The sequence below is a fragment of the Loxodonta africana genome, chromosome 2 (genome assembly GCF_030014295.1).
Source record: "Loxodonta africana isolate mLoxAfr1 chromosome 2, mLoxAfr1.hap2, whole genome shotgun sequence".
NCBI classification, from domain to species: domain Eukaryota; kingdom Metazoa; phylum Chordata; class Mammalia; order Proboscidea; family Elephantidae; genus Loxodonta; species Loxodonta africana.
Genome location: NC_087343.1, coordinates 37,769,602 through 37,797,524, shown reverse-complemented (window position 1 = coordinate 37,797,524; position 27,923 = coordinate 37,769,602). Strand labels below are relative to the sequence as shown.

General features: G+C 44.9%; 1 protein-coding gene across 3 annotated transcripts in view; it reads right to left on the bottom strand.

The window, feature by feature from the left end:
• NPR3 (natriuretic peptide receptor 3) overlaps positions 1-26,905 on the bottom strand; it is an 86,943-nt gene extending 60,038 nt beyond the window's left edge. For 2 of the 3 annotated variants that reach the window (XM_010588085.3, XM_003407929.4), the window contains exons 1-3: positions 25,083-26,268; positions 13,559-13,681; positions 1,492-1,658 (exon numbers count right to left, since the gene is read on the bottom strand). In XM_010588085.3, coding sequence (XP_010586387.1) covers positions 1,492-1,658; positions 13,559-13,681; positions 25,083-25,839 — 1,047 coding nt within the window. In that variant the 5' untranslated portion in view covers positions 25,840-26,268. Of the gene's footprint in view, positions 1-1,491; positions 1,659-13,558; positions 13,682-25,082; positions 26,269-26,825 lie in introns of those variants that run through there. The other variant, XM_064271091.1, reaches the window with a different exon arrangement.
• Between the last annotated feature and the right edge of the window lie 1,018 nt (positions 26,906-27,923).

The window sequence follows — 27,923 nt, the reverse complement described above, 5'->3', positions numbered from 1 at the left end:
TTCTGTAAAGATTACAGTCTTGGAAACCCTGTGGGGCGGTTCTGCTCTGTCCTTCAGATTGCTGTGAGTCAGAATCAACTTGATGGAAGCGGGTTTGGTTTTGGGGTTAATCTAGCAACAATAATACAAGAGAGGTACCACTTGTTGAGTTCCAAATATATGACAGGGCAAGAGCTAAATGCTTCAGACAGATTATCTATAATCCTTCCAACAACGCCACACTGGGTCAGGGAGACTGAGTGATTTGCCCAGGATCACACAGCTAGGAAGCGCTGGACCCAGGCTCTGAAGGCAGGTCGTCTGAGGGCAATGCTAGTACTCTGAGGTACTTTAAGTGAAAAAATTGGAAGAAGCCCTGTTTGGAAGTAACCATATCTTAGGAAGCTGGTCATCATCTACCTTGGGCAGGGACCGTCCAAGCCATATACCCATCATGAAAAAGGTGCCCCCTTTTCTGTGTTAGACACTGTGGAGTGAACAGTTTCAAAAACCAGTGCACCCACCCACCTGGTCCAAGTGCCTCGCCACTCGTCTTGCTTGGAAAAAGGATTTGCAGAAGTGAGAAGCAGCAACACAGCAAAGGGTACCAGAGGCAGCTGGAATGATGGAACAATGGCACCAAGTGAGATGTGGTCAGCTGCCTTTGCTGCCACTTGTAGATGAGTACCTCTGTTTAAAGAAATATCCTTAGCCTCATCTATGCTTCTGATTCTAGTCCACTCTTAGAAAATGTATCAGTAACAATAGCACTAATGGTATGGAAAGCCCTGGAATACTTGAGTAGGAAGCAACTTGAAGCAGAAGGGGATAACATCAGCGACGACAACAAGGAATAGGCCAGTCATTAAACTAGGTTGCCAAAAGAAAAACCCATTGCCATCAAGTCAATTCTTACTCACAATGACCCTATAGGGCAGAGTAGAACTACCCCATAGGGTTTCCAAGGCAGTAATCTTTACGGAAGCAGACTACCACATCTTTTTCTCTCAGAACACCTGGTGGGTTTGAACCGCCAGCCTTTCGGTTAGCAACCAAGCGCTTAACCACTGCTCCAGCAGCACTTCTTAATTAAAGAAAGAGCCTTCTAAAAACCAAAATACTTTCTGCCATCAAGCTTTGGAAAAAATAGGCATGCAAAATGTTGACACTCCTTTATCCATCTTCTACCCCAACAGCCTCCTAGCCAGATAGGCAGATGGAAGTATACAGACATCATCGCAGTGTTCCCCCAAGTACCCACAAAATGCACTTTTCCTTCCTGCAGCAGCTGGAGAAGAGTAAGTAAAGGGTGCGGGTGGATGGGAGTGGGGGAGGGAGGAAGAAAAACTGGTCAGAAAAAAAACACACACACACAGAGAAGGCAACAGCAACATGCAGACCTGAACCTAGGAATTTTTGAATGGTTCAGAATGGGACACGTTGTCACCTTTGATTTAATTAGAAGACTGTTTTCAGGATGCTGAAGGTCTAGGCTCATAATCAAGCACTTACGTAATCCTCCTCATTGAGTCCTTGTTTCTCAACAGAACTTTTCACCTCCATGGAAAACTTCTCAAACTCAGGTTTCACTGTCCTCAGTAGAGTGACTGTTTGGAGGGATGAGTATGCCTGCTTAGCTTCAAAGTCGTGTTTGTCTCCTCGCTTCCACGAGCCATCTCCTACAGGAGAAATAAAAATATTTATAATTCCAAGCCAGTCGCTGTAAAGGGACAATTATCCCTTTTCAACTGCAATATGTCCCTGCATGTTACTTTTGGCAGCCGGGGCAAGAGGTATTGTCATAGTTTTGCACTTGGGTGTAATGTGACAATGTCAAGATCCTTAAAGGAGAAGAGGGCTCTTTGGACATGTGTCCTTTGAAATGCGAGAGTGAAAGAAAAGCGCTATTGAGGTAATTGCCTCCTAACAACCACATAACTGCAATTTTCAGCCCGCTAGAACTGCAGCAGCACAGGAAGAGGAAGTATGTGTTTATTTCGTTCTATTCAAGCTTACTTTTTAATGCCTACAATCAATTGTAGATGTGAACCACATTGTTCCTGGGGCACATAATAAGCCTGATTGATGTAGCTGTTGAATGGCAGGATACAGTTACCTACTGCAACGGGTATACACAAATATTATAAAGTTGGTGCTGTTAAAAAAGTTATAGATTATTGATCTTCTTCCAAGCTCTTCAAGGTGAAGGTAGTTTAGGTTAACTTGAGCATTTGTATCACTCTTGTGCAGGAAGCATCAGGAAAATTCTTCACTGGACAGTGTTCATCAGTGCATCAACAGTATAATACAAATTGCTCATACACTGAGCACATACATCATAGAATAATAATAGAAGTATTTCATTGAGCACATTCTATGTATAAACTCATTTAATCCTCCCAAGACCCAGTGACGCAGGTACTGTTACCTCTCTGTTTTACGACGAGGAAAGCCAGGCGTGGAGAAGTCGAGCGTCCCACTACTGCCCAGCCCTCCCTTTTACAAGAGCGAAGGCAAATCACATGCATGAGAATCATAACTTTCCTCTTTATTATTTTATTTTTGAGAAAACACAAGGCCTGTAGAGCCCAAAAAGGAAATAAAAAAACCAAACCCATTGCCGTCGAGTTGATTCCAACTCATAGTGACCCTATAGGACAGAGTAGAACTGCCCCATAGTTTCCAAGGAGCGCCTGGTGGATTTGAATTGCCGACCTTTTGGTTAGCAGCTGTAGCACTTAACCACTACACCACCAGGGTTTCCAAAAGAAAATACTGACCTCAAACTTTTGACCACGGAGCCCTGGTAGTGCAATTGTTAAAGTGCTCAGCTGCTAACGAAAAGGTCAGCGGTTTGAACCCACCAGCCCCTCTGTGGGAGAAAGATGTGGCAATCTTCCTCTGTCAAGATTTACAGCCTTGGAAACCCTGTGGGGGCACTTCTACTCTGTCCTATAGGGTGGCTATGAGTCAGAATCAACTCAACAGCAATGGATTTAACTTTTGACCCAAAAAAAAAAAAAGCAGTTTTTTCTATAAATTATCATTATGATTCCTGAATATCTCTGAAAATACAACAAGGAACTCACACTACTGAGTCATTTGTTCACTGGGAGCCCCCAGTTCGCAACAGACCCTTCAAGCTCAAAGAGCTTGCCCAGACCACGCAACACTCACCCTATTCTTACAGAAGTGAAGCGAAGGCCTGGTGGTTTTGAAACTTCTATCATAGCTTTAATCAGACAAACATCAACTCCTGTCAGCTGCTGTCCAGTCAGCCCCAACTCAGAGAGACCCCGTGCACAACAGAATAAAACACTGTCCAGTCCTGTACCAGCCCCATGATGGCTTGCAGATCGGACCATTGTAAGCCATGGGATTCTCATCGGCTGATTTTCAGAAGTAGATCACCAGGCCTTTCTTCCTTGTCCCTGTTAGTCTGGAAGTTCTGCTGATACCTGTTCAGCATCATAGCAACACACAACCCTCCACTGACAGATGGTTGGTAGATATGCATGAGGTGTACTGGCCAGGAATCGAACCTGGGTCTCTCACATAGAAGGCAACAACTCTACCACTGGACCACCAATGCCTCAATGTTAGTTAACTATGTACAACTATGCAAGGTTCTGTGATAGCCACAGTGGGCATCACAAATGCCGGAACAGCCTCCACCACCTTCAAGAGAGGGACTTGGACACAGACATGCAAACAACTGAAAAGTATTACAGGGTAGGATTAACAACTTACTTGGGGAGTGGGGCGGGGGGAGGAGGCTTCAAAGAAACTATGCAGAGTGTGGAGGAAGAAGAAATGAGCTTCAACGGGGGGAAAGATTTCATGTGAGGAGGAGACATTAACTGGTCCTAAATATGTGAATAGGATTTTAATACGAGAGGGGGTAGAAGCCATGCCTGGCAGAGCCCACAGCACAGGCAAAGGTGCAAATGTGTATGACAGCCAGTAGGCAGCTGGGAACCTCAGCCTGGACATGAGAAAGGACAGAGACAAAGGATTTGTCTGTGGAGGTGTCTATATAGTCAATAATAGCTACCATTTATTAATTGCTCACTGTGTGCCAGGGAGCTGTTAAAAGATAAACAAGATGGAGCTAAGGACAGAATTCATGAGGGACTAGATCAGCTCTTCAATGAGCACAAGATTAAATTTCAAGCCACCAAACAAAACCCGACAAAGTTCTCTTCCTCCCAGCTGAAGTCTCCCAGACACCAAGGCCACAGCATTAGCAGTCACCACGTCTACGTGCAGAGAATGAGTGAGCTAGGCGGTGCTGCCACCAGCCAGGGGCAATATGGCAGGGCGCTCCATGACCAGACAAGATAGTCTTTGATAGGAGACTGAATCCGTTTGACAGGAAGGCCCCAAATTCCAAGACCATCCAGAACATCTTCGTCCTGTGGAGGAACCCGTTCCTTATAAAAAAAAAAAAAAAAAAAAACCCAGTGCCATCGAGTCCTTATAGGCATGCAAAAATATATATTGATTCGTTTTTATTTGACGCAAGGAGTCAAGGCTCAGTGGGAACCATGTTTCTTTGGCAAAGAGGGTCCGAGTTTCTCAGCTCCAGGGAAGAGGTCTCTCCAGGGGCACAAGAGGAGAAATACTTAACCATGTAAGTTTTATGCTGTGTAACCAGAAAGTCCACCGCTCGTCTGTCAGTTTGTCATACTGTGGTGGCTTGCATGTTTTCGTGATGCTGAAAGCTATGCCACTGGTATTTCAAATACCAGCAGGGTCACCATGATGAACAAGTTTCAGTGGAGCTTCCAGACCAAGACTAGCAAGAAAGACCTGGAGATCTACTATTGAAAATTAGCCAATGAAAACACTATGGATCACAACAAACTCTTGTCCAATACAGTGCTGAAAGATGAGCACCCTTAGGTTGGAAAGCACCCAAAATACACGGTGACCACAACAATGGACTCAAGCATACCAACAATCGTGAAAATGACACAGGACTGGGCAATGTTTGGTCTGTTGTGCATGGGGTCACCATGAGTTAGAGCCAACTCAAGGGCAAATAACAACAACTAGGAAGAACATCTAGAACTAGAAATAGCAACTATCTCAGTTACTAAAATGGGGAAACAATTTTTTTTTTATTTGAAAAAGGTAAAATCCAATACAATAAATCTACCTACCATAGTCTAAAAGATTATAGCTTTGGAGTTTTATTTTCTAGAAAACTTCCCCTAGAAAAATAATGGAAATGATTTTGTTGTTGCCCCACAGGGTCTTCTAGGCTGTAATCTTTACGGGAGCAGATAGCCAGGTCTTTCTCTTACAGATCCACCGGATGAGTTCGAACCATTGACCTTTCAGTTAGTAGCCAAGCACTTAACCACTGCACCACCATGGCTCCTTAACAGAAATGATAGTGCTTAATAAATTTAAGTCAAGCTACATAGCTATCTATGCACAACCATAACAAATAGTGACATCCTGCTTTTATGGGCATCTCTTCTCTGCAGTGTGTCCTGTTGAATGCTAGGAAAGCAGAGATCGGCTTGGCATGATGTCCCATCAGCAAGGACAAATTTAATTCCGTAGACAACTGGGTGCCTCTGAAGATTTATGAGCGGAACAGCAGAGTGACATGATCAGAATCATGCCCTGGGAAATATTCATGGATTAGACTGGGGAGACACGGAAGGTTCACAGCCCGCACTAATCCAGGCAAAAGGTTATAAGAGGCTATCTGTGGGAAGTTATACACCAAAATTATTTAAATGATTCTCGGGGTGGTTAGACTCATGGGTGGAGTTTTGTTTTGGTTTTTTTTACTTTTTTTTTATATGTGTCTGAACTTAACAATTTTTCAATAATAGATATTTAATACTGTTTTAATCCTATGCAAGAGAAATCTCAAGACCCTACAGCAGTTAGAGAGTGAGGGAAAGCAGCGAGGGAGGCACAGCAAGGATGACACCAAAAAAGGAAGGAGAACGGGTTGTCATTAAAAGAAACAGTGTAGCTATATGCCGGGAGGATGTCAAGTGAACATGGAAATGGTCATCGTTTCAGTTTGAGTCACGGTAAATCGAAGGTGACTACAGAAGCTCAAATGACAACTCCCTGCTGGCAGTGGCTCTAGTGTTCTGAAGCCATAAAGAAGAAAGAGAGCTAGAGACAGCGTTAGAGTCATTTCTATGCAGCTTGCGGTTAGAGCCCAGGCCAGCTGGGTGGGAAAAGGGGATGCTATTTTTAGTGAGCAGGAAGAGTAAGAAGAGACAGAGGAGGAGCTAACAGAAAGGCCAAGGATGCTGGGTCACCAAACCTCAGTGTACCAAACCAAAACCATACCAAATCTGTTACCATCAAGTCAATTCTGACTCACAGTGACCCTATAGGACAGAGTAAAACCGCCTCTTAGGGTTTCCGAGGAGCAGCTGGTGGATTCAAACTGCCAACCTTTTGGTTAGCAGCCGTAGCTCTTAACCGCTGCACCACAAGGGCTCCTAAACTCACTGCTGTCGGGTTGATTCTAACTCATAGTAACCCTGTAAGACAGAGTGGAACTGCCCTATGTAAGTGCACAGGGTTCCCAGAAAAAGACAGATGTTTAATTCACAACCAAGGCATCTGACGTGCAGCCACCACTTGTCTATCAGGAGACTTGTGTGTTGCTGTGATGCTGAACAGGTTTCAGCAGAGCTTCCAGACTAAGACAGACTGGGAAGAAAGGCCTGGTGATCTTCTTCCAAAAATCAGCCAGTGAATACCGTATGGATCACAATGGTCCCATCCTGCTGTGCACGGGATCACCATGAGTCAGGGACTGACTCAATGGCAGCTTACTACAACAAACAATAGCCAATGCTCTAGAGTTGTGCTGTCTGGCACAATAGCTGCTAGAGACATGTGTAACTATTTAACTAAAATTAAATCAAATTTGCAACTCAGTTCCTCAAGTGGCTAGTGGCTACCATTTCGGACGATACAGAATAGAACATAGCCATCATCCTAGAAAGTTCCATTGGACAACACCGCTTTAAAGGAATAAAGGCACAGTCTGTGGTAAGTCTAGTGGATTTGGCAATGAAAACGTCCTTGGTGACCTTCAGAAGAGCACTTTCAGAGAAGTGCTAGATGCAGAATATTCTCACCACGGTCCTGAGTAAGGGATAAAGAAGTTTGCTAGTGAAAAGTAGGATAGAGAAGGTGACTTTCTGCAGTCGTTTTAGGACCAGGGGAAACAGATTTGTTCTGCTTCGCTTTGTTTTAAGCGTCATGGAGACTCAAGTTTGCGTTTAGAGTGAGGAAGGTACAGAGTATCTGTGAAAGTGGAAATAATCTGCTCAGCACCAAGCAGCGCGCTCAGCAATCCTGCGGCCAGGAAGCTGGTACTGGCAAGGGGTGCCTGCCTTAGCATAACTGTAGCTCCCAGCACTCATGGAGGACCCAGTACATATGACTCCTGTTAGTTTCCCTCGAGTCAGCTCCAACTCATGGCCATCCCACGTCCAACAGAACAAAACGCTGCCCAGTCCTGTGCCATCTTCACAATCATTGGTATTAAGTTCAAGTCTGTTGTTGCAGGCACTGTTGTGTTTTGCGTGCCTTCCAACCAAGCGGGCTTATCTTCCAGCACTATATCAGACAATATTCTGTTGTGATCCATAGGGTTTTCATTGGTTAATCTTCAAATTAGCTCTGCTGAAATCTGTCCACCACGGATGACCTTTCTGGTAATTGAAATATGGGCGGTGTAGCTTCCAGCATCACAGCAACATGCAAGCCACCACAGTACAACAAACTGACCTAAATGTGACGTAAATGAGTAACTGAGACATCATAGAACCCATCCAAGAAACCGAAGCCTAGTGTTCACCTACCTGTGCTGGCCACACAGCACTGTGCATCTTGACCTCTGGAGGTCGTTTAAGTACGAGAAAAGCACCGGTCCCGTTGCCTCACCCCATTCAAGTGGCCTGTGTTACACCTTGCCGCAGGCGAGGCTGGTCTGCTTCCACCCACGAGTGTATCAGGCGATGCCATTGTGCACAGCTCTGCATGGCAGCTTTGCCTTCGTTCTTTAATCCTCATAACAACTCTATGAGCAAGTTTTAAGTGTGATCCCCATCTTACAGATGAGGAAACTGAGGCTCAAGGAGATTAACGTGCTTAAAGTCCCTTAGCTAATCAGTGGTAAAAGCAGGATTCAAATGCAGGCCAGACTCCAAACACTAGTTAGGAGCTTGGGGCCTTCCAAGATTTAAAACCGCATGTACAATGGGGTGACAAAGCTGTTACAAGCAAAAGCAGCAGCGGAAAAAAGATTGGAAAGGAAAGTGCCTAGGTGCTGTTTAGCAACTGGTACAGTTGAAGGAGTATGAGAGAACTCTTTTTCTGTGCTCCAAATTGACCTAAATGGGCATACATCACTTTTATAGGCAAACATGATAAATTTCAATTCCTCTCCCAGCTTTTCTGTAATTTTTTCCATTGTTAGCCAGTCAACTAACTTAATTTGTGTCTATCACTTACTCTGCTATAGCTTTATTCTCACCTTCATTATTGCCCTCTGATTTCTCAGGAAGGCTGGAAAGCACTACAATAATCTTAAGAGTCCCAGAGAAGACTACCCAAATAACTTCCCACCTAACTTACATTTTTAGACAATAATGTCAATGGATAATGCCAATGACTAGTTGCCGTCAAGTCAATTCTGATTCATTTGAACCCCATGTGCCTCAGGATAGAACTGTGCTCCAGAGGGTTTTCAATGGTTGTGACCTTTCTTCCTGCAAGGAGATCACCAGGCCTTTCCTCAAGATGACCCTGGGTGGATTCAAACTGCTAACCTTTTGGTTAGCAGTCAAGCGCTTAACTATTTGCCCCATGCGGGGACTCCGATAATGCCCATAAAAAAAAACCCAGTGCCCATAGGTGCTATTAAAAACTCTAGAGAGCAATATATATCATCTTTAAATATTTTTAACCTATTCTTTCAATCATATTTCTATCACTTGAATTCCCCCATAATAACCACAGAATTTCTGCAGCAATATAATTTGGGAAAATCAGAATTTTTGTGAGTGTTTACCTACACCAAACAATCTAGTGAATAATAAAAATGGACACACTATCAAATATATACATATATTTTAATGTAATACTAAGTATTGATTAAAATAGAGGCCATTTTCTAGGATGGGTGTAGGGATTTGGTGTGAGGAGGCACAACGAGGGGAGGAGGTTTAAGGGTTTTCCTGAACATATATTTGATTCTTAGGGCACAAAATCTTAGTAAAGGCTCTTTGCTGATGACATGCACCAGAGCTTTGGTCTAGGTCACAGTGCTGCCACCTGATTCTGTTTACCATAGAGCACACACAGGAGAGGTGCTTCAGGGTCTGTGACAGATTCAAACAGTTTCCTCCCTCTGTCCATTCTCCCTTCTTTCTCAATAACAGATACTTGACTCAAGTCCACCTAAAAGTACCCACTGCCTGGCCTCTGTTGCAACTATGGTGTTGTTGCTGTTAGGCGCCATTGAGTCGGTTCTGACTTACAGTGACCCTATGTACAACAGAACAAAACGTTGCCTGATCCTGTGCCATCCTTACAATCATTACTATGTTTGAGCCCATTTGTGCAGCCACTGTGTCAATCCATCTCATTCAGGGTCTTCCTTTTTTTCACTGACCCTCTACTTTGCCAAGCATGATGTCCTTTTCCAGGGATTGGTCCCTCCTGATAACATGTTCAAAGTAAGTGAGATGAAGTCTCACCATCCTTAACTGTTTGTGCCACCCAGGGACCCCTACAAAAATAGTACAGGACATTGAAGAAAACTGCAAAACTTGACTTAGGTATGTAAAAAGAAATTCAAATAAATAATTAGAAAGACGATGCAGGGCTGACAAGAATGTAGGAAAACAGGCAATCAGATACATTGTTTTACAGGTATAAACTGCATAACCTCTTTACAGAGCAACTTGGCAATATTTATCAAAATCTTAAATACACATAACCTTTGACTCAGCGCAGTGTGATGAATCGTGATTGTGTGGGCTGTCTCACCATGTTTTTGTAACTCCCATCCAAGTGATTGTGACTGTGAAAATAGGGTACCTGTGGCCCACAAAGGGGACTGGTCAGTTTTGCCATCCTACTGGGCTTGAAATGAGCTATCCCAGAAGTGGAAAAGAGAGGCTCTCACCACCACCAAAGAAGAAAAGCCATGAGTGGAGTGTGTTCTTTGGACCCAGGATCTCTGCTCTGAGAGAGTCAGGAGACCAAGAAAGAGAGATAGAGCCATAACACTGAAGATGGCAAGAAGTGGGGTAAATGGCAGCAGGAGAGACAAGCAGGAGACAGCACAATGGGCTTCCCAGCCCATGGAGTGAGGAAACCGAGTGCCTTCGGCAGAGTAGGGTGCCTCTGGGCACTTGGTGGAGCTGGGTTTGCTGGCCCACAGAGCTAGAGCTGCACATCTTAGGGAGGAGGCTCTTTGGCATGGCGGAGTACCTCAGGTCACTTATCAGCAGAGTTAAAAGAGCTTTGTAACACTTGCATGAGCAAGGCAGAGGCTGAGGGGCCAGAGAGAGGTGTGCCTGCAGCCATGGCTGAGAAAAGGCTTTCCTGATGGAAGAACTGTATCCTGAGTGTTCCTAAACCTGAATTGTAATCTGTTCCTTCCCTAACAAACCCCATAATCATGAGTATTGTCTGTGAGTTCTGTGTGGCCATTGCAACAAATTACTAAACCCAGCAGAGAAGTAGAGAGTGCTGCGGGAGGGATGGTTGGTATCAGAATTGGTAAAGATGGTGGAGAGGGGAGGTATGTCTGACCTCCACCTCATAGGAATCAGCCTTGGGCTGTGGATCTTGATTCTCCTTTCCCCCTTGTGAAGTTAGAGGAAGTTAGACACTGCCCTCACGCCATTTTTACACCCAGAAAGTCTACTTCTAGAAATTTATCTTACAGGCAACATATATGTGTGTGTACAAGGCTACTCAGTACAGCATTTGCTTAATAGCAAAGAGTTGGGACCATCATAAATATCAAAAAATGGCTAAATATAAAAAAGCAGGACCCTGAATAAGATGGCATATCGGCATTATAAAATGGTATGCAGCCATTGGAAATCAAGTTGTAGGAGAATATATAAAGGGATAAGAAAATATTCATAATATATTTGGTAAAGACCAGGCTATATAACAATGGAAATAGTATGATTATTTATTGACAAATATTTTTGTAAAATATATTTTCATATAAAATAGATGAGATGTACATGAAAAAATTATCAATGTACTTTTATTCTAGGCAGCATAATTATGGTAACTTACTTTCTTTACCATGCTTTTCTGTTTTCCAAATTTTTCTGCAATACTTATGTACTGTAATTAGCAGGGAAAAGTAATGCAAGCTTTATCCATTTTGTTGAAAGGAATTCCAGTACCCAACATTTATATGGAAAACCTGGTGGCATAGTGGTTAAGAGCTATGGCTGCTAACCAAAAGGTCGGCAGTTTGAATCCACCAGGTGCTCCCTGGAAGCTCTGTGGGGCAGTTCTACTCTGTATCTGTATCTACTTTATATTGCACTTGTCCATCAATAGGCATTCACATGCCTTGCCAAAAAATCCAATATTTGCAGTTGCCAACTTGCAAAACTCAGAATAAATGTTTTTCATTTTTCTCCAGTTTCTACCACTATCTCAATGAACTAAATACCGCAGCCAATAACATAATTGCATTCTGAACTTGGGTCAAGAAGTGAAACTGCTACCCTGATTGTATAAAGAAGTGGAGAATAGATGGATATCATGGCCTCAAGAACAACAAAATATGGTGTTTATCCTGCCACCCTCCGATCTCCAATTTTATCCTCTCCAGGAACCCCTGGCTACTTTTGTTTCATCAATTCTTCTTTATCCACTTACACACAACGATCTACTGCTCAAGTAGCTGTCAGAGCAGGAAACTGGGGTGTATGCTTCAATGTTTGGATCCTGTCTAACTATATCTTGTCCATAAGAACTAGGAAGTAGAGCTCAGTACAAATGTGCCATTTGTGGTATGCACACTTATGCCGTTGTTAACTGCTGTGGAGCCTAATAGAACAAGATGTTGCCCAGTCCTGCATCACCTTATGACCGTTAGTATGTTTAAGTTCATTGTTGTGGCTACTATGTCAATCCATCTCATTGAAGGTTTTCCTCCATCCCTGAAAACCCTGTGGATGCATACCCACTCATCGTTCCCCTATAACTTCTCAGCTCTAAGAAGTCAATGTAGAGTGTTGGAGGAAATGTTCACAGCCTTATAGTGTCTACTTCAGAGACAGCCCTAATCACATTTTGACCAAAAATGTTTTGAACCTTTGATCTTTATGATCTCCTTAACCATTTTTCATCAGAAGGACCCCAGGAACTCCCCCAGATCCATTTTAAGGAATTTTAAAGAACGTTTTCAATCTTCTATGTTGGTAGCTCCTGAACCTCTATATAGGAGAGGTTTAAGGGGAAGTAATCTGGGTGAAGGGAGTCCCTAGGTGGCACAAACTGCTAAGTGCTCAACTACTAACTGAAAGGATGACAGTTTTAAACCACCCAGAGGTGCCTCAGATGAAAAGCCTGGCAATCTGCTTCTGAGAGATCACAGCCATTAAAAACTCCATGGAACGCATGGGGTCACCACGAGTCAGAATCAACTAGACTCTGGCTACTCTTTTTTTGTTTTATTTATTTATTTTTTTAAGCTAGGTGAAAGAAGTCCCTGGATAGTGCAGATAGTTAACTGAAAGGTTGGAAGTTTGAATCCACCCAGAGGCACCTCAGAAGAAAGGCTGGTGATCTACTTCCAAAAATTAGCCACTGAAAACCCTGTGGAGCACATATGTCCTCTGACACACATGGGGTTGCCACATAGGTGCAATCAGAATCGACTCCAAGGCAACCGGTAGGTGGTAAAATCTTGCTGGGACGGGGGCTGGGAGCAGCGGCTTTCAAGTTATTGTTGTTTTTTTTTTTTAACCTCAATTTGGAGTAAGAAATGTATTGTACATTGCAATTCATTCCACACATATGTGTACATGTGCATACATATATACATGAAAACATACAGTTCTATTACTAAGATAAAAGTTTTATGAAATCATACATATGCTATATGGGATGTGCTTTGACATGACCTAGTCTGTCATATTGATATGTTCTAGTATATTCCAATCTATTAAAAAAATATATATATATATATGCTGCCCAGAATCTCACTAAAATTATTCCAACAGTCCATTATGGTGGCAACCGGCAATTAGAAAAGCGCTGGGCAAGAGATCTCTTTGGCCTAGCTTTACGTTTACTTGGAGTGCTTGGCTCTGCTCACCCCCATACACACCCCTTGACATCACTGGAACACTGTATCTTTTTTACCATAATTTAATTCTCGGAGGAAGAAAGCATGAGAAATTATGAGAAGTCGCGGGAGTGTTCAGAATGACGAATTTATAAAATCTATTTGTGTAACCCAAATTAGTGACTCTTCCTCACAACCCCTCTTAGACGCCTTCACAGTGGGAGGAGAAACTGGAACGGGAGTTACCGTAGGAAGAACTGTTGAAGAGCTCAATGTTGAAGAAGGCGTAGTCTCCGCTGGTCATGCCATGCCTGTGCGCCGCCAGCATGATGCTCCGGATGGTGTTGCTGCTCGCGCACATGATCACAACTGCAGAGGAAGGACAAACAGCATGCGTGAAACAAAGCCACTGCACAGAGCACAGAGGGGACGCTAAGCCAGTAAGGGAAGTCTGACAAGGAACAGGTGTTTATATAGTCCCCCAAAATCTCCTCATAAGTTACTTACTCATTGTGTTGTTGTAGGTGTCGTCCAGTGAATATCAACTCACAACAATCCTACGTGACAGAGTAGAACTGCCCCGTAGGGTTTTCTGCTGTAATCTTTTTGGAAGCAAAGGTCTTTCTACCGTGGAGCCACTCAGTGGGTTTGAACTTATGACCTTTCAGTTAGCAGCCAAGTGCTTAACCTTTTTGCCACCAGTGCTCCTTACTTATTAATTACAAATGGGAAATGTTCTAACTTTACAATGGAGAAGCCTAGCAGACACCACCATAATGGTGTGATGGAAATTAACCTTGCCAACCGTGGGGAAAACAGACTCACAAGCCTCCTGCACTGAGGATTAAAAATGTCAACGTGGCTCACCTGAATCTAATCATGAAAAAGCAGCAACAAACCCAAATTAGGAGACAGTCTATCAAATAGTAGGCCTGAACTATTTTAAAATGTCAGTTTCATAAAAAAACCAAGACAGGTTGAGGAAGCACTCCAGACTAAAAGGGACCAAAGGGACACAAAACAAAATGCAATGTGTGATCCTGGATTGACCCTGGACTTAAAAAACAAAATAAAATAAAGCAATAACACACCTATGTGGATCAACCATGTATTTGAGACTAAATGGGCACACCAGCCCAGAGGCAAGGACAAAAAGGCAGGAGAGGACAGGAAAGCAGGGAGAATGGTAATGGGGAACCCAAGGTCAAGAAGGGGAGAGTGTTGACACGCCACAGGGTTGGCAACCAATGTCACAAAACAATGTGTGCATTAATTGTTTAATGAGAAACTAATTTGTTCTGTAAACCTTCACCTAAAGCACAATAAAATAAGAAAAAAAAATTTTTGCTGTAAAGGGCATTATTGGGACAACTGGTGAAATTTGAATAAGGTCTGTAAATTAGGTAATAGCATTGTGTTTGTGTTAAAGTTTTTGTTTTTCATAATTATACTGTGGTTACGTAAATGAATGCCCTTGTTCTTAGGAAACACGTTTAAGTATTTAGGGGTAAAGGGGTACGATGCTGGCAATGTACTCTGGTTTATAAAAAGATGGTAATATATGTGTGTGTGCATAGATAGAATTAATATGTATGTATATGTTTATGTGTGTGTATATATAGAGAGAGGAGAGGAGACTGAAAATCATAAACGAATGGAGCAAAATGTTAACAGTGGGTGAAAAAACCTGCCTGGAGGTTACACATGTTTTAAACTTTCAATGCTAACTGACTGCAAGAACTGGCAAGTGGACTTTGTACTTTTTTGCAGCTTTTTCAAAAGTTGAAAATTATTTCAAAATAAATATTGCTTATAAAATAATTCAAGCACAACTTGAAGAATGTAATCAATGTCACTGAATTGTCCACATAAAAATTGCCGAAATGATCTTTCTTTGGCTGTGTGTATTTCCACCAAAATTAAAACAAAATAATTTTTTTTCAATACTTCACATGACTCACCAGATTTGCCCAACATATGACAGCGAAGAGTATTGACTGTTTTTTATACTTAATAACATGGCAAACCTTTTTTCCCGAAAAAGCAAACTGAACAGTTTTGGAGAGGAAATTCATTTGGCAAACTAGAGGATACAGTGAGCACTATCACCTTTCTGTTGTCTGACTATTCAAACATTATTTTCAAGCTGTCTCAACATATACAGGGAACAGTTAACAAGATCTGAGGTCCATCCCCCATGTCCTATCAGTTTATAGCCACACTGATGGATTTAAGAGCCAGTAAACAGTTCCAGACTATTGTTGACTGCCCAGAAGAGCTTCACAGGCTGGAGAGAAGTGGGGATTTGGCCCATTATCCGGGTAACTCCAGCACTAATGATGGCCAAACTGATAATGCGTGTGTCCCTTTCCTGCTACCCAAGACGGGGTCACTGTTTTTCTGCACGCGCTGCGCAGAGGATAGACCCTGACAGGCCTGGGTGCTGTAACCGCATTATCACACCTCATGCCAGTGCCCGAGATGTGTATGTTCTTTGTAAAAGCATGGGTGCTGAAAAACGTAAAACTTCGGGCTGTGCCAAAGCTGCTTTGGCAACCTGCATTGAGGGCTCGGCTCTTATTGATATTAGTTTACTGCACATGCTAATTCAAGAGTGTTAGATCATGGGTTTGACATTTCTTACTACAAAAGGGCTTGGTGTACAGAGTAAAATCTCTGGAGAACAAGTTTTAAAAACAATGCAAAAAATCTCTGCCTCTGGGAGTAGGTGTTGTTTATTTCTAGAGGGATAGTTACATACTAGGAATAGTTAAGTTCCAAGATGCCTTAGTAAGAAACCTTTACAACAAACTTCTAATTATTATCACCTGGATCCTTGTTTTAGTTCTGCTTCTATTCTAGCCTCTTAAATTTAAAAGAAAAAAAAAAGAGCCCAGGTCTCCCATACAGCCGCCAACACAGAAAAGACAAAAGGCTGAGGTTGGGGAATTTTAAAGAGTATAGATTCTGAGAGTAGAATCTTCAGGAGGAGATTTGTGGTTGTATTTTTACATTCCTGGCCAATCTTACTTTTTTACGCCCATTGCCACCAACAACTCTTTCTGATAGATGCATCCCTTCTTTAGATGTTAGTGCCAAAATTCAAAACCAAACCCGCTGCTATGGAGTCAATTCCAACTCATAGCAACCCTATAGGATTGAGTAGAACTGCTCCATAGGGTTTTCAAGGAGCAGCTGGCAGATTCGAACTGCTGACCATTGGGCTAGCAGCCAAGCTCTTAACCACTGCGTCACCAGGGCTCCAGTACCTGCTTAGACTGAGCAAAAGTGACCCAGAACAGCATTTCATCTAACTGAGCTGACTTGGATTATTTCAGACCTCATCCATTTCTGTGTTGATCACATGGTTTAAGTCTCAAAAGAAAACCCTTACTTCCAAATTCCTAGGCCCAGTATTGTCTGTATTGTCTTCCTTGAATTAATCAAATCCATAATGCACATTACCATCCAGTTTCAGTTTAGGGGCAAGAACTTCACGACACTAGCAAAGGGGTCAGAGTACAAATTTTTTAAATGTTCCCCAACCTTTCATGGTTATCTCATTCACATCTAATTCAATAGCAAGTATTTTTAACAATTTATCTTATATACAATTTATCAAAACGTTTAAAATAACTTGGAGCAAAGGAGAATGAAGAAAACCAAAGACACAAGGAAAATACTAGTCAAAGGACTAAAAGGCCATATGAACCAGAGGCTCCACCAGTCTACGACCAGAAGAACGAGATGGTGCCCAGCTACCACCAATGACCAACCTGAAAGGGATCACGATAGAGTCCCAGACAAAGAGGAGAAAAATGTAGAACAGAATTCAAATTCATGCAAAAAGCCCAGACTTACTGGTCTGAAGGAGACTGGAGGAACCCCCAGAACTATGAACTCAAACCATTCCTAAAGCCCATTTTTCAGACAAAGATTAGACAGACCTAGAAAACAAAAAATAACACACTTGAGGAAAGTGCTTCTAAGTTCAACCAAATATACGAGACCAAATGGGCAGCTCCTGTCCAAAAGTAGGTTGAGACAGCAGGAAGGGACAGGAACTGGACGAATGGACACAAGGAAACAGGGGTTAGAAAAGGGGAGTGTGCTGTCACACATTGTGGAGACTGCAACCAATGTCACAAAAGAATACGTGTATAAAATTTTGAATGAAAAATTAACTTCGGCTATAAACTTTCACCTAAAGCACAATTTAAAAAAAAAAAAAGTTTAAAATAGTTTTCATCAAAACAACCTTCTCTTCCTACTCATGTTGCATCAGTTTACATAATAAGTTCTTAAATTACGTGCATATGACAATGAGTACAACTGACATAAACAGATTTGGGCACAAGTCTTAAAGAGCACACAGACGTGTGCAAAGTGTGTGGGCATACTCCAGGGGATACCATCAGCCATCAGGGCTCACCAAGAGTCAACAAGGTGTATAGAGGAAAAAAGAGTACCAGCTAACCCTGCAAGCTGCTAAAAAGGTCAATCAGAAGTTTATCACATAAATATTAAGGAGCCCTGGTAGTACAGTGGTTAAGTGCTCGGCTACTAACCAAAAGGCTGGCAGTTCCAACCCACCAGTGGCTCCTCGGGAGAAAAAACCTGTTCCAGTAAAGATTATAGCCTAGGAAACCCTAGGCAGCAGTTCTACTCTATCCTATAGGGTCACTATGAGTCAGAACCAACTCAACAGCACATAACCAACAATGCATAAATATTAATTTTTGGTCAAATTGTTGAACTTCTAAAAGAGGGGATGGTGGGGTAACTAAGTTTCTGGATAGACTCTTCTTCATTCTGCTCTATTTTCTCCTCTCTGCCAAAGGACTTGTGATGTTCCATGCTATGCTCCACCATCTCTATCCCGTGACTTCTTCTGTAAGTGGGTTCTCACTGTTGTAGTGTGTTTTTGCTATCACTCTGAGAACAGCAGAGAGACGTGCAATGGGGCAGCCATAGAAGTCAGTTCAGAGAACCAAACGCTTTCGTAGCATACCTGAGTTATCAGGACATCCTTTTCTCCCAGTCTCAGGTTTTCATCTGGAGCACCTTCTAATAGGGTAATGCTCCTCATCTCTCAGTATGCTCTCATTTATTCCTCCCCAGAGGAGAAGGAGTGAATTGTCTGATTAAACCAGTTGCCGTCAAGTCAATTCTGACTCATAACAATACTATAGGGCAGAGTGGAACATATGGGGCACATAGGGTTTCCAAGAAGTGGTTGGTGGATTCAAACTGCCCACCTTTTGGTTAGCAGCTGAGCTCTTAACCACTGCACCACCAGGGCTGTATTGTCTGATTGGTAAGCCTGAAAGAAAAAACTGGACATGCTCAGCTCAGCCCTTTCTTCCTTCCCCTTTGGGATGTGCCTGCTCGTAGAGAGCACACTGCAGGGGCTACTTTCGTCGTGTGGTAAGTGGCCTGCCCCCAGAAAAAGGTTTGCAGCTGAGCAGCACTACCGGTGATTTGATGCCCAACTCTGCCTAATTCTGGGGTGAAGTAATAGCAAGCAGGCTCTTTTGGCAACAGATCTAAATCTATGATCGCCAGTAAGTTTTATCAATTATAAAATAATGTCGTTGTTACACCAAAAAGTCGATGCCTACTCATGGCAACCCCATGTGTGCAGAGTAGAACTGTTCCATAGGGTTTTCAAGGCTGTGACCTTCCAGAAGCAGATTGCCAGACCTGTTTTCTGAGGTGCCTCTAAGTGGGTTCAAACTACCAATCTATTGGCTAGTGGTTGAGCATTTGCACCACCCATGGACACCTATAAAATAATAAATAAATTATATAAAAATTAAATAATTGATTAAAAAATAAAATTTTCATCTTCTACACCTGACTCCTAAACTTAGAAGGGAAAGTGGAATGTTACTGCATAGGAGCAAAGCAGGGTGTAATGTGTCCAGGAAATTGAAAATATGAGAGCAGTAATAAAATTTTTTTTTTTTTTTAGTAATAAAAAGTCAAAATTCATTCATTTTAGAAATGGTTAAAGAAATATCCAAGCCAGAGAAATTTTTAAAAAGAGAGGGCAAAAAGGAGAAAAGAGATAAGAAAATTACAGGATCAATCCTGGAGGTCTAACATCCAAATAAAACCAAATCTAGAGAGAGACAACAGAGAAAATGAAAGAAATAAAATTGTCAAAGAAGTAATTTAAGAAATTTTCCCAGAACTGAAAGACATGAGTTTCTGGATTAAAGGGGCCTGCTAAGTATATAAGGCAAAATACTAGCACAAAGCACATCATAATAAAATGTTAGAACATTGGGAGCTAAGAGAAGATGCTAAAGGTTCTCAGGAAAGAAGAAAAAAAAAAGGTTACAAACAATGGGTCAAGACTTCTAATCGATTCAAGCTTCTTAATGGCAACACTGAATGGAGGAATGCCTTCAAATTTGGAAAGAAAATTACTTCCAATCTAGAATTTCTATAAGTATGCACAAGGGTAGGATGAAGAAATTTTCAGTCAGTGAAAGGTCTCTCAAAATTTAACTTTCATCCATCCTTTCTCCAAAAGCTCCTGAAGGATATGCTCCACCAAAACAAGGGCATAGGCCAAGGAACATGAAAATGTGGAGATCTGGCCCAAAAGAGAGGTGACAGGAGTGATGGTGAAGAAAAAAAAAAAACAGAGTGACAGCAGTGCGGTATGCCTAGGAAATAACCAAACTCAAGTAGCTCAGGAGGCTGACCATAGAGAATTGCAGGGTGATTTAGTTATAAGTACATAGAAAACTAAGCAAGCAAACAAAAGCAGGTTTGCTTGTTTTTTAAAAACAGAAAAACAAGTAGGACAAGAAAGGAAATGCATCATAGTTAGCCTATATGGCTTAGCTGTAAATAGAATTTAGGAGCTAACGATAATATTAAAACTGAACACTGAGCTAACCGAAAATGTTGACACAATGAAGGATGATGGAAGGGTAGCTTGCGTTTGTTAATAGGTGGTGGATGAAGAGAACTAAAAGAAGAGATAAGGCATAAAACTGAAGAAAAAAAAAGTAGCATGTTGTTTAGTGAAGTGAAGGCAAACACCAACAAAACCAACCATAAGAGTTGAAAATGGTTGCCTCTGGGAAGCGAGAAATGGTGGGGCTGGCGGGAAGGAAACTTTTTCCTAATAAGACTTGCATAATTTCCTTACTTTTTCAACTATATACTTGTATAACTGACTTTGGTACAAATAAAATCTAAATTCAAAAAATAAATAAAGGTTTCTCTCTGGCTATTTTTACACTGTATAGCAATGGATATCATTTACAAAATAGAGACTGTACCTTTATTTTTGTAGTTTATAAAGCTCCATCTATTCCAAAGTCTTTCAGAATTTCTCCACTCCAGCCTAGATGTTTCTTTGTTTCCCCCACTGTGTTAGTTATTTTCCACTTATCATGAGTTCTTTGCTTAAAAATTCTGCTGATCAACCACTGGGTCATTTACCCCATACTAATTCTTAAAACAAATGACTCTTGTCCTGATTAAATACTATTATCTCTACAGTTGTTGTGCAAGCCCAGATGAATGATATATTCATAAATAATGGGATAAAACTCAGCTCTTCACACAGTTCTTGTGTGTAGAGCACCTCTAGCTCTGTATCTTATAAGGTGTAGAGACAAAGCAACCACATCATTTTATACTGGATTTTATTACTTGAAAAAATTATTGACTTTTAACTTGCCTTTTTAGAAACACATTTTCTGTCAAATGTGGAATATCAAAGACAGTAGTTGACTATATAAGCAGATCCGTTTTAAATAAACATCAGTCTTAAAAAATACATACATACATATATATACATATATATATACATATATATATATATATATACATGCTCAGGTGTGTGTATTTAGGTGATATTATACCTTGACTAAAGGAGCCCTGGTCGCACAGTAGTTAAGTGCTTGGCTGCTAACTGAAAGGTCGGAGGTTGGAATCCACCAGGAGCACATCAGGATAAAGATATGGCAGTCAGTTTCCATAAAGATTATGGCCTTGGAAACCCTATGGTGCAGTTTTACTCTGTACTATAGCTTCGCTAAGGGTCAGAATAGTCCCCATGGCAACGGGTTTGTGTTTTGTTTTGTTTTGTTTCGTTGGTGGGGAGGGTGTTATGCCTTGACTAAAGACATGAGAAGGAGCCCTGGTGACACAGTGGTTAAGAGTTCCACTGTGAACTGAAAGGTTAGTGGTTCAAACTCATCAGCTGCTCTGTGTGAGAAATCAGCTTCCGTAAAGATTACAGCCTTGGAACCCTATGGGACAGCTCTACTCTGCCCTGTAGGGTCGCTATGAGTCAGAAGCAACTCAATAGCAACAGATGTGTTTTTTTGTTAAAGACATGAGAAAATATTTTTATAATTATTGACTTAAATAGTAAATTCCTAAGATAAATTGATAAGGTCTCTTAGTTTTTCTTTCTACAGTACCGCATACAGCCAAATGAATACTATGCACAATACTTGAGATGGTGGCATTGTCACTTTTTACTCTTTAAGAGAGTCAAAGATTTTCCATCTTTTTAAAGAGATGAACTTAAGTCAAATGAAGTGCTAAAAATGTTATTTCCAGAAGAGGGGGTGGGTACCTTTCTGCCTTAGTTCCATGATGTTTAATACGAAATTTTCAAAGGCAAAATACAGTTATACTTTTATACTTGGGTGAGCACATACTGGGACTACCAAGCATCAGTTTGAAGAAGTTTGATTCTAACACAGCATCACTGTTTCACAGAGGAAGAAACTTAGACCCAAAGAAGTTAAGTGGCTTGCACAGGCCACACAGCTGCTAAGTAAAAAAGTGGAGACACCAAATCCAGGCATACCTTTCTCTCAGCCCAGGGTTCCTTCCTCACCTTCTGGGTAAAGATGGTTCTATATATGTGTGGTGGCACAATGGTTAAGCACTCGGCTCTTAACCAAAAGCTTAGAGATTCAAACCCACCCAGCTGCTCTTCCGGAGAAAGACTTGGAGATCTGCTCCTGTAAAGATTAACCAAACTCACTGTTGTTGATTCTGACTCATATTGGCCCTATAGGACAGAGTAGAACTGTCCCATAGGGTTTCCAAGAAGCTGCTGGTGGATTCAAACTGCCAACCTTTTGTTTAGCTGGTGAGCAGCCAAGCTCTTAATCACTGCACCACCAAGGCTCCCCGTAAAGATTACAGCCTAGGAAATCCTATGGGGCAGTTCTAGTCTGTAACATGAGGTCACTAGGATTTGGAAGTGACTGGACAGTACACAACATATACATACACATACACTAATGATAAAAAAAAATGATAGCTACAATAAACCTCACGTTTATTGAGCACTTGCATGCATCTGGCACTGCTTCTGTGCATTGGCCTGTGTTAGGTGATTTAATCCTCCCAGCATTCCAAAGATGTGGGTGCTCCTACCACCTGCACTTCACTGGAAGGAGCCTGAGGGTTAGCAGCAGCCTATGGAATGGAGTGGCTGAGCCAGGCCAGGCACTCTGAAGTCGAACTCATGTTCTGGACTCTCTTTAACACACGAACTACTTATGATGAAGTATGGGTGACTCCATGTGTTTGTAAAAGCGTCCCTGAGAGCTTGGTTATCAAGCAGTTTCCTCCCCACCAAGAGTAAGAAATTTCAGTGGTTTAAAAAAAAAAAAGACATCTCTTAGGGGAGAAACTATTTTGTTTCATATTTCTGAACATCTGCCAAGACACTGTTGGAAGTGTATGTTAAAGAATTGTAACTTATAAAATACACAAGTCAGCTGAGCAAATGTTCACCAGTAAATCCAAACTTGGGTTTAAAAAAAGCTAAGGGACCTGGGAACATCTACCATGCCTGCAGCCAAACCCTCTGAAGCCCGAGGGTCCTGCCAGGGCACTGGCGCCCTCCCTGGCCCTGACCTCAGCCTCTGTTGTGAGGCTGAGGGGCTCAGTGGCCAAGATCTGCCCCTATCTGGGCTGACAGATTCCGTCAGTCATCAATCCCCAGCCGCGTCCGCTGGGGTCACCGCCGGCAGTGGGGCTGTCAAGGCAGTGGCGATACAGGCGCATGGGCAAATCGCGGATCTCGCCGGTAGGGGGCTTAGGGCTGACACATCCCCACCCCCAGCCCGCCCCTGGGAACCTCCAACCTCCCAGCTTCCAGCCCCCGATAGCCAAGAGCTGAAGACGCCAGGTCCGAGGGCTAAAGCAGCGCCAAGTCTGCAGGCGCTGCGGTGACCTTGGTACCGGAATGGTGAAGGGAGTAGATGTGGGTTCCTCGCCCGGGCGTGGCGAGTTCCCAGCCGCCGGACACAAATGCCCTTTTTCATAATCAGTAAAGCCCGGCGCTCCGCCTGCTTGGCTGGCAGAGATTCGGCACAGACAGCCTGGAGTTCGAGTGCTCAAAACTTGGTGGTGCATCCCCAGTGTCCGCACCTCTCTCCTTCTCTGCTCTAAGGGCTGAGTTCACTCCGAGTTCGAGGTGGTCAAGTTGGGGACGGGGTGGCTGCAGCACCACCCTTGCTGGCGCCTCTGCCCACTCTCACGTATTCCTGAGGCCCCTGGTCTCAGATTGAGCTGTCCCCCAAGGCGAGTCCCCAGGTGCCTGGCCGTGCCACAGTGTGCACCAGGCCCGCGGCGTAACCCGCATGGGAACCGAACGCTGGGAGCCTTGCCGGGAATGTACCGACATTCCAGACGCGTGTGAGCTCCCAGGAAGGCAGAAGCGGGATTTCGCTAGCGCTGTGCTCCCAAACCCGGTTGCCCGGAACCAGAGAAATGCGTGAGGCGGAGGTCTCCACCGCCTTGCCGCAGTCTACTCTGCACTCAAACGGCCGCACTGGGGGCTTCCGCCGTTAAGGGTCCGCGACCACCCCCTTCCCCACCTGCTCCTCGTAGCCACAGCTATCAGCCCCGGTCTGGAGCTCTTGGTCATTGGTCAAGCTTGGGTATTATTCCAAACCCCCACGTACCCACCGATAAAACTTGAGGGGCACGTTGAAGGGAGGTTCAGCGCCCGCTTCTCCAGCAAGAGCTCCACAAAAAGGTTGCTACAGGCGTTTCAGAGCCGGCGACACAGAGCGCGCTGGGGCGGGGGAGGGGGGAGGCGGCGGGAAGCGAGCGTCTCCTGGGTCCAGACAGAGTAAGACATTTTTGGTGGAAACCACAGAAGCTCATTTATAAGGGGCTACAGGGGCCATGGAAAGGAATGAGGCAGGCGATACAATGAGCCTTTAAAAGAAACCTGGGGTCTGCAGAAAGAAAAAAAAAAAATCAGCCGAGAAAACCCGGAGATACCGTCTAGCTAAGTGTAGGAACGCGGGCTGCAGCGCGTCTCCCGACGCTGCCGCACTAGGAGGGGACGCACGCCGGCCAGGGGTTGGGTAGTAAGTTCTTTGGGCCTCGACATGTTTTCAGACCCTGGCTGTAGCGGGGTACGGGAGTGTCCCTCTAATCGCCAGCCCCACGCCAGAGAAGGGGGAGCGAGGAAGAAAACACCCAGGCGTTTTGACGGCACCTGTCGGACCTGGGCTGGCAGGAGTGACCGGCTCCCACGCCCGTCCCCCAGTCTCCGCGACCTCCCCGGGCCCTCAGCGTGCTCCCTTGGACTGCGGTGGGCGACAGTCAAAGGGCCCAGGGACCGGCCCCCACGCGAGTGCTCTCCGCGAGTCCACAGCCATGGAGCGGGCAGTGTGCCTGCCATGAAGGGTCGGGTGTGTGTGGAGAGCCGCGGAGAGCCGAAGGTTGGGGCCGGGGCTTGGGGCGCGCTCCCTCTCACCTCGCTCGCTGGCCTGGATGTAGCGCATCAGGTCGTCCAGGTCCAAATCTTTGGTCTCGTCAAAACTGTAGGCGGACGTGTGCAAGCCCTCCTCCTGAAAGACCTCGTGGACCCCCTCGAGGGTGAAATAGCAGTTCCGCTCCAGCTTGTCGTCGCTGTAAACCAGCGCCGCGCGGCTCCACTGGTGGTGGCGGAACAGAGCGAGCAACATCTCGCCCATCTTGGCGTAGGCGGGCGCCACACGCGTGAGGTGCGAGTACTCGGTGTCCTTGTGCTGGAAGCCAGCGGCCAGTGCCCCCGCCGACAGCATGGGTAGGTTCCAGTGCGACGCCAGCCGGGCTACAGGCGCCGCCGCGTACTCGCACACGGGCCCCAGGATGAGATCGGGCTTGGCGCCCTGCGCCGCTGCCACGCGGTCCACCAGGCTGAAGAGCGCGCGGTTACCGCAGTCCGAGTCCTCGTAGGCCACCTGGAAGCGGGTGCCGGGCGGCAATAGCCGCTGCCCGGTCCCGTTGCCCTCCACGCTGCGCAGCGCGTACTCGATGGCCGGTCGTACACGGGCCAGGGAGAACAGGTACGAATCGTCCTGCGGCAGCAGCACCAGCACCTCGATCTTCTGCGGGGGCAGCGCCTCTCCCTCCCGGCGCCCGGGGCCTGGGCCCGCGCCCCCGCGGTCACCGCCACCCGTGGCGCCGGCCAGCACCGCCCAGCCTAGCAGGACGCACGCGGAGAAAGTGAGCACCAGCAGAGACGGCATCGTGCCGCAAGCTAGCGCCTGCCCTGGCCGCCGACTCGCCCTCTGCCCCTCACCCACCCTGCCGCGCCCCTCCCCAATCTTCTCTCCGAGGTCCCTGCGCCCCCTTGGGCGCTATGAGAAAACAGAATTCCCCCCTTCGCTAGCTCGCCAGAAGATAAAGAGGAAGAGTCCTTCTCTGCAATGTCTGTAGTTTAAAAAAAAGAAAAAAGAAAAAGTTCACTAGGTGTAAACCTGTGCTCCTGTAATATCTTTATATACTTATTATAAATATATATATTCGCCCTCCCTGTATATATACTATTTTGCTTAGAAGTGGCTTCTTATTTGGGCGTTGCTGAGATTGCTTTTGAAAGCATATTTGTAAAAGAAAAAAAAGTTAGACTTGTCCAAGTGCTTGTAATTGACGGTGCATCTCCCTCGCGTTTGATCTCATTGATTCGCGCCGGTTCCTGGATCCATAGCCCGCGTTTAAATAGCGTGGCAGCGGCGGAGCATGTTGCCACACAGGGCGCGCCGAGGCCGGACTTGTATTTCCAGCGGGTGGGGTGTTGGGGGTGGGGAGAGGTGGGGGGCTGGGCTGGGGGAGCCTCTCATTAACATTCTTACATCAAGGCTCCTCCCCGCACCCCTACCCTTCTCACTGCCCTCCCCACTCCCCGACACAAACACGCCAGCGTCCTTACGCCCTGCTCCCCTGCAGCCCTGTTCTTTTCCTTAAAGCCGCAACCGCCCAAGTCTGCGCCGAGGGAAGCCCCCAACGCCGCGCGCGCGCGCTACCACGATCGCCACCTCTCCGCTGCCCCGCGTGCGGCAGCCCACTCTGCAGCTCCCTGCCTTAAAAAAGAAAATATGTTTGGAAGTAAAGAAATGTTCTCGCTGTACCCACACACACTGTGCCAAAAAAAAAAAAAAAAGGATTGGGGAAGGGGTGGTTCTAGAAATAGGTGGTTTCCGTGCAAAAATTCCTAAGTCCGGGTCGCTCTCACCTCTTTCTAGCTCTGACCACATTGGCTCCTGACGCGCCGACTCCGAACAGGCACCCGACCATCTCGGTCTCCCGGCGCAAGGTCAGCAAGCGGAGTCCAAGGTTCCAGTGCAGACGACTCACCGACCTGGGACACCGACCGCGCGGGGCTGACAAGGGCGGACCCCACACCCCCTTCTCTCCGGCTCCCGCCCCCTCCTTTCGGTCGCGGGGTTTCGCTCTGGATTGGCAGCGGTGCCAGGGTGCCGGGGCCCCTGCGAACAGACTCTCCGCTAGAGCAGTTGCAGCGGGAAAATGAAACTTGTTCCCAAAGGAGTGGCCGCTAGCGAGCGGTTCGGCTTCTGGAGGTGACAAAAAACTTGAAAGGTATCCCCAAGACATCTTTGGGACTTTGGTTGCTACATCAGGTAACTAAATAAAAGGACCGTCTCCCCACAAGTTTCCCCCTAGGGTCGCCTGGGTGCAGCGCAGCTTCTCTCCAGCCCGCGCCCTGGGAAATCCAACCGTTTCTCCCTCCTTAGGGACCCGCGAGACGCTGTGCTCGATGTTCGGCGATGCCAGGAAAGGTCCTGCCTCCGAGACCCAGTCCTGCCACTGGTCGCAGTCACAGCAGCAGTACAGACAAGGATAGAAACAGTCGCGGAAAAGCCTGTGGCCAGAGGCTCCTCGCCGGAATCCGCTGCGCGGTGGAGCAGGTCTTAATGGAACTTGACCGTCTCAGTGTGGTGATACACCGAGGCTATTTGCAATGTGAACGTGCTACATTGGACGGAAGAATTTACACACTTAAGTCTGGCAAATTAAAATAAATTGAAAATGTTTTAAAATGTTCTTTCCTTTGCCTGGGCTTCGGTGTCCACAAATTTCAAAAAGTCTTAGACCAACGCCCTCTTTCGGCAGAAACATGCACCCGACTCTTAACCCGGGTGCCACAGCCCCCAGGCGCTGCGTTTTTTAACTCAGGAGCCCTGAAGAGCTCTCGCTTTCATGTGTGACCTTAAGAAAGCAAATCGGGGTTTCGGGGGATGTGCGAGGTTCAGACATCAGCCCTCGCCGCTGTTACTAGCACCCTCCTCAGGTCTCTTTCTGGTACCGCAAA